This window comes from Muscardinus avellanarius, assembly GCF_963383645.1.
Source record: "Muscardinus avellanarius genome assembly, chromosome: 12".
NCBI lineage: Eukaryota > Metazoa > Chordata > Mammalia > Rodentia > Gliridae > Muscardinus > Muscardinus avellanarius.
This window is the reverse complement of record NC_137798.1, coordinates 25,030,445-25,037,137: the sequence shown is the minus strand read 5'-3', so window position 1 is coordinate 25,037,137 and position 6,693 is coordinate 25,030,445. Positions and strand designations below refer to the sequence as shown.

Here is a 6,693-nt window from a genome sequence, read left to right as displayed (position 1 = left end):
ATTAAAGTCCCATTTATAGGGGTACAGATATTTAATAATCCCAATATAATTTATAAAAAGACTAGCCATTCTACACTGAATCACTATTAAACTTTTGTTGAGAATTAGTTCTTTCTCTATATGTCTTTGTTTCTGAACACTATTCTGTTCTCTTAATATATTTATCTACTTTAATATCAGGGCTGCATGGTTTCATTATTGTATATTTATGTTAAGTATTAAAAAAGCTAGGGCTAGCATATATATAGCATAATAAAATCATATTTATATATAATAATAAATATATATAAATTATTATATATAAAATATATTTATGTATATGCATGCATATGTGTGTGTGTGTGTGTGTGTGTGTGTGTGTGTGTTACTAGGGATTAAACTCAGAGGCACTTTACTTTTGAATTACATCCCCCAGCCTTAAAAAAATTTTTTTTAAATAGGGTCTAACTAGGTTGTTGAGAGTTTCAAGTTGCTGAGGTTGGTCTTGAACCTGCGATCTTTCTATCTCAGCCTCTCAAGTAGTGAGATCACAGGCAAATGCCATCATGCCTTGCTAGCTTTCCAATTTTGTTTTGTGTATAGTCTAGGTTCTTTTCATTTCTATATGCTTTTCAAATTAGATTGCTAATTTATAAAAAAGCTGCTGGGAGTTTGATTTGGATTACACTGAAATCATAGATCATTTTTGGGGAAAATGTCTTAACAATATTTAAGCCACTTATTTTTTCTTTGTCTATTTGCACCAGCTAATACTTTCAGTACACGTTGAATAACAGTTGCGAGAGCACACATTCTTGTTTCCAAATTTGGGGGCAAGGATTCATTTTTTACCATTAAAATAATGTTTGTGGTGGGTTTTTGAAGGTGCTCTTTACAAGTTAAAAAAATTTTCTATATCCTGAGTTTGCAAAGGACATCTATTAGAATGGATATTGGTTAGACTATAGCTTCATATGCATAGGTATGGGCGCCGCTCGGGAAAGCACGCGTGCCAGGTAAGGCAAGGTAAGGCAAGGCTCACTTGCCCATATGGCCCTAGCCCAGTGCCCACCCAGCCCAGCCACAATCAAGGTGATCCTCATCTTCAACAAGCTGTCCAAGGTCTGCCAGTCCTATAGTAAAGATACACAATAGCAGGTCATTGGGGAGACTTTCCATTTGGTATCTAAGAGAAATGAAAATGTTTTTAATTTCCTAGAAGGAGAATTTTGATAAGTCAGTTTTAAGCTGTGTTACTTACTGTGACCTATGGAGTTAAATCTAATTAATTGGAAGATCTGACAACAAACTTATTTATAGACATTAAGCAATGCTCTATTTTGTCTTCTGTGTGGATTCTTCAGAAAGTGAACTTATCATTTTAGATATAATTCAAATATTTGTGGAAACATTAGACAAATGTTTTGAAAATGTCTGTGAGCTGGATTATAATTTTTCACGTAGACAAAGTTCACAATATGCTTGCAGAAATGGTGATGGGGGAATGATGTTGGAGATCTACATGAATGAGATTGTCACATAAATTGTCACATAGAACAAACTGAAGAAATCTGAGGCTGGCTTAGCAGGAGCTCCAGCCCCTGCTGAATCATTTGTAAAGATTTTGAATCTTCCTAAGATCCCAAGAAACATTAACATTGGTGACATTAATATAAAAGTGTCAAACCTGCCCTCTTTTAAATAAAATATTAAAAAGGTCACACTCAGGTAAAAATCAGTGGGGGAGTCATCTAAAAGTAGAGAAGAGTCTTAATTTTTGCTCTTGGATTTAGTCAAGGTACTGTATAGAAATCAGTGGGAAAGTTCAATGTTGCTTTTCTTGTTTATTTTTTCAATGATTTTAAAGAAATTGAGTAGTAACAGTTTGATTTTTTTCTTTTCTCTCCTTTCTCTCCTTTCTCTTCTTTCTTCCTTCCTTTCTTTCTTTCTTTCTTTCTTTCTTTCTTTCTTTCTTTCTTTCTTTCTTTCTTTCTTTCTTTCTTTCTTTCTTTCTTCTTTTTTTTGTAGTACTGGGGATGGAACCTAGGGATATTCTACCTCTGAGCTACACCCCCAGCTCTATTTTTTAGTGTTTTTTTTTAAATTTTTGAAACAGGGTCTCACTGAGTTGTGAGGGGCCTTGCTAAGTAGCTGAGGCTTTCCGCAGACCGCAATCTTCCATTCTCAGCTTCCCGAATGCTGAGATTACAAGTGTGTGCCACCATGTCTGGCTTTTTCTTTTCTTTTCTTTTCTTTTCTTTTCTTTTCTTTTCTTTTCTTTTCTTTACCACATCCCTATGCCCACCTGAGGAATGCCTTTGCCTTTATGTTTTGGCTATTACAGTATTTCAAAAGAAGTGAGTTTTTTAAATTAAGTATAACCCAAAATATTGATTTGTATGGATCACAAGTGAATCATTTCTTAATTCATTCTGCTTTTTGTCACAAATGTTATTTAAAAACCAAGTACATATCGCACACAAACATTATGACCTTTTCCTCTTAGTTTAAATAAACTCTAAGGTAACTGGACTTCTAAGCAAAATATTATGCATAGATATGCTGTGTAATACCTAGATTTTTGTGTGTAAACTTGAGGATTTAACCATGTTATCTAGCAGAATTTAAATGGGAAAATGAATGTCAAATTTCAAACAAACAAGTTCTAGAAAAAGTTTTGCCTGAATTTTCATTGCAAGTGTTAGCTGAAAGCTTCTTCTGTATCCTAGGTCATTTGTGTTGCTATAAACTGGATGGCTTATGAACAACAGAAATTTATTGCTTACAGTTATTTTTTTAAAAAAATATTTTTATTGGTGCATTGTAGTCAAACATCACAATGGAATACAAGACTTGTTAGGATATTCAAGTACACATCATCCAATTAGCTTTTATCCAATCCCCATCCCACTCCCTCCCCCTCCCTCAATCCCATGCTTGATTTAGTGTTTAACATTGATATATTTGTTTACGTACATCATGTGCTTTAAAGAGATTCCACCTTCCCCCATCCCATCCCCTCTGATTAGTCACCTTAATTGCTCCTCCATAGAGTCCTTTCTTCTACTAGATTCCCTCCTATTACCCATTTCTTCCTAATTTTTGCATATTAGGGAAAGCATCTGATTTTTTTTATTTTCTGTGATATTTCTCTGTGTACGCTGCATTGCAAGTTCCAATCCCACTCTTGAAGGCCCCGGCACCAGCCTGGCCACCTGGTAGACTCTGATCCTGGCCTCGCTGGCTCCAGCACTGGCCTTGCCCCATGGCAGGCTCCAATCCCTGCCTCAGAGGCCCCAGCACTGACCTTGCTTTTATGCAAGCTCCTATCCTGGTCTCACTGGCTCCAGCTATGGCTTCACCAAGTGGTAGGCACCGATCCCTGCCTTGCTGACCTCAGCACTAGCCTCGCTGCATGGCAGGCTCTGATCCCAGCCTTCTTGGCCCTGGCACTGGCCTCCCCCCTCAGCAGGCTCTGCTTACAGTTCTTAAGGCTGGAAAGTTTAAGATCAAAGTGACAATAGATTCTGTGTATTGGTAGTGGTGGTGGTGGTGGTGGTGGTGGTGGTGGTGGTGGTGGTGGGAGGTGTCACTCTGGTCATAGAAGAAGCTTCTTGTTTCTACTCATAATTAACCAACCTTCAAAGATTCCTAATACTCTTTCATAGGGAATTAATTTTAAACATCCAGACTACAGCATTATATCAAAGTCTTTCTTAAGGAAATATCACAGCAACATAAACAATAAGCCTTAAAAAGGGACTGGTAAAATAGTTTTGTCTCCACATTCAACATTTTCATGGCAGCCCCCGTGAAAATTGACATATTTCATACCAATGAAGTCTGAATGTTATCTTGGCAAAAAACAAAGGGGGTATGTGTTTACCAAGGGATATGTGCATATATTAATGTATCACTTTAACCCTCAATATGATATATACTTATAATGTACCAATAAAAGTATAAAAATAGGGGGGTTGATGATGTCATGAACCAGGTGTTACCAACCTATGCATATGATTTGATAATGGCTCAGGCTTTCAAGACACACTCTCACACCACAGATAAGATTTTAATCCATTCGTGGAGGGCGCTTGCCACTCTGTAAAGTGATCTGTTCTCATCACACTTGGTTAGAAAATAAGCACAAGAGGGAGAAAACTGGTCCCCCACTGACCAGTGGCTGCTGGGAATTCCTTTACTATGTTATAATCTCTCTCTCTGCTTCCAGGGTCCCAAGGGCACTTTGCTCTCCTGATACTCTCCTCAAGGCCTGACCTCTCGTGAACTACATTTTCACTCACTATTCTACTAGGATCAAGCTACAGAACTACATACACATCAGATTCCAAAAGATTCATTTATTTTTGACCAAATAGTTGGGCCAAGTCACCTGGAGATGTCGTTTGTCTTTGTCCCGGCATCTTAGAATGGCTGGGTTTTGTTCTCTGTTTACTTTCACTTACTCTAGTTGTGGGCTCAACTAATCCGTCTGTCACTTGAAGTGAATCTCAAACTGTGATGCCACCACATAGCAATCTTCTGTTATAATGTAAACCTATTTCTGGGCATTTTAGTTGTATTTCTCAGGTACAGAAAGGTAAGAACAGTGCAATCTACATCATACTTTATGAATATGGGACTTGACAGTCAGATCAGGGAGGGAAACTGCTGCTGCTCCCATCATAAGAGGTGAGTCACCTGTGGAGGCCACTGTAACTCTTTCACTTCTCCCAACTCACATGAAATTTCTACTTTTTTTCCCCTATGCCACATATTCATTAAAAGAGTGGCTTTGCAAGATTGGCATCTAGTCTGGTTCTGTTCTAGGTGAATTAGAGTCAGCATGGTAAAATTACAATAACATCTTTCAGGGTTTACTTCAGAGCTTCTGAAATGTGGAGAAAGGCCTTGAAATCTGTCCTTTAAAAAACTTTCAAAGCAATTATGAAACAGATTTGAGAGATAGTGCTATACTTTGTTGTTAATCACTTGGATGTCAGCTAAAATTTTTGGCCAATTATGATTTATTGATAGGTATTATTTCCTTTCATTTGAGCTAAACAGGTGTGAATGCTTAACTTTTATGGTAGTGATAGAGAAGAGATTATTAGGCCAGAAGACACAAATTGTAAGATAGAAACATGAATTTAGAGGTCAAAGCGGTATGAGATCAAGGACTAGGTAAGAGATTTCCAGTAAACGGGTGAGCAAATATTGGAGTTTATAATAGAAGGAAAGTCTTATTAGAGACACCCAGGTCATTTAATTAAAATTACCATCTATCAAACGCTACATTAAAGGTAGTGACTGCTTTCATTGAGATGTTCTTGTTTAATCCCTGACAGGCAGAAATTAAAGAATTTGGGTCTGCATCTCTATGTGCAAATAAATAAAAGCCTACTTTTCATCTGGAAATAGGAAGGAGGGAATAAATGGGGGAAACATGATGGTCCACTCACGAGCTCTCATTGATTTTGACTACATTTTGTGCACATCTGTATTTTTCTCAAGGCAGCCTTCACGTCTTTGTTCCTGAAACTGTAAATCAGTGGGTTTAATAGTGGGGTCACTGATGAATAGATCAAGGTTACAATCTTCTGTGTCCCAGCTGGATTTCCAGAGTTTGGGCTAATGTACATCACCATAATGGTTCCATAGAACAGAGACACCACAACTAGATGGGAACCACAGGTGGAGAAGGCCTTCCACCTGCCAGCTGCTGAAGGGACTCGGAACACTGCTCTGAGAACCAGGGCATACGATGCGAGGATGAAGAGTAAGGTGATGAAGATGATAAATGAGCTCAATAAAGAACAGGAGATTTTAATTCCAGGTGCAGGAATGCAGGACAGGGCCAAAAGAGGACCGGGGTCACAGACAAAGTGGTCAATGGTATTGGGGCCACAAAAGGGAAGCTGTGTCATAAAATAGATAGGGATGGGATAGCAGAGGAAGGCTATCACCCAGCAGAGGACCACCAGCTTCATGCAGAGATGATTGCTCATGATGGTAGGATAGTGGAGAGGTAGGCAGATGGCCAAGTATCTATCAAAGGCCATTAGGGGCAACAAGAAGGTCTCAGTGGTACCCAAGGAAAAGAAGAAGTAGAACTGGAGGAAGCAAGCTGTGAAAGAGATGGCTTTTGTCTTGGACAGGAAATTTTGTAACATGTTGGGAACAGTGGTATTGATGTAACAGATCTCCAGGAATGAGAAGCTGGCCAGCAGGAGGTACATGGGGATGTGAAGCCGGTGGTCCAGCATCACTGCACAGACCACAGCCCCATTTCCCATCAGCGTCATGATGTAGGACACAAAGAACAGTATGAAGAGGAAGGTCTGAACCTCTCTGGAGCAGGGAAAACTCAGGAGGATGAATTCAGTCACTCTGTTGACTCCTGACACATTCATGGCTTCCTGTGGAGTAGAAAAGGAGAGATGACAATGACACAGTTGGCCTTATTTCCTAATTCTCTGGAATAATTTTTGGACATCCTAAATTTCTCAGTCTTTGTTAGATAATAACCTATGTTGCAAAAAAGGATCATACTTTGAGAGAGATTTTTTGATCATACTGTGAATTCTGACTCTATTGTGTTAGAGAAAAAATAAATCCAGTGAAATGGCCTTAAGATTCAGCTGCCGGTAGTTTGGTGTTAAGTTGTCAATTAATCTTCTGGTTGCCTTCTATTTATGAAATACAGTCATATTT

General features: G+C 38.5%; 1 protein-coding gene and 1 pseudogene across 2 annotated transcripts; one reads left to right on the top strand and one right to left on the bottom strand.

The window, feature by feature from the left end:
* Positions 1-1,029: 1,029 nt before the first annotated feature.
* On the top strand, positions 1,030-1,684 carry LOC308270910 (AP-3 complex subunit sigma-1-like; annotated as a pseudogene). The gene is made up of 2 exons: positions 1,030-1,219; positions 1,276-1,684. The product of its transcript is annotated as an AP-3 complex subunit sigma-1-like (transcript).
* Positions 1,685-5,447: 3,763 nt separating this feature from the next.
* On the bottom strand, positions 5,448-6,392 carry LOC308270909 (olfactory receptor 11H6-like; the record flags this gene model as incomplete). Its single annotated transcript, XM_080707063.1, has 1 exon — positions 5,448-6,392. The coding sequence occupies one exon, from the start codon at positions 6,390-6,392 to the stop codon at positions 5,448-5,450; it is 945 nt and encodes a 314-aa protein (XP_080563189.1).
* Positions 6,393-6,693: the final 301 nt, after the last annotated feature.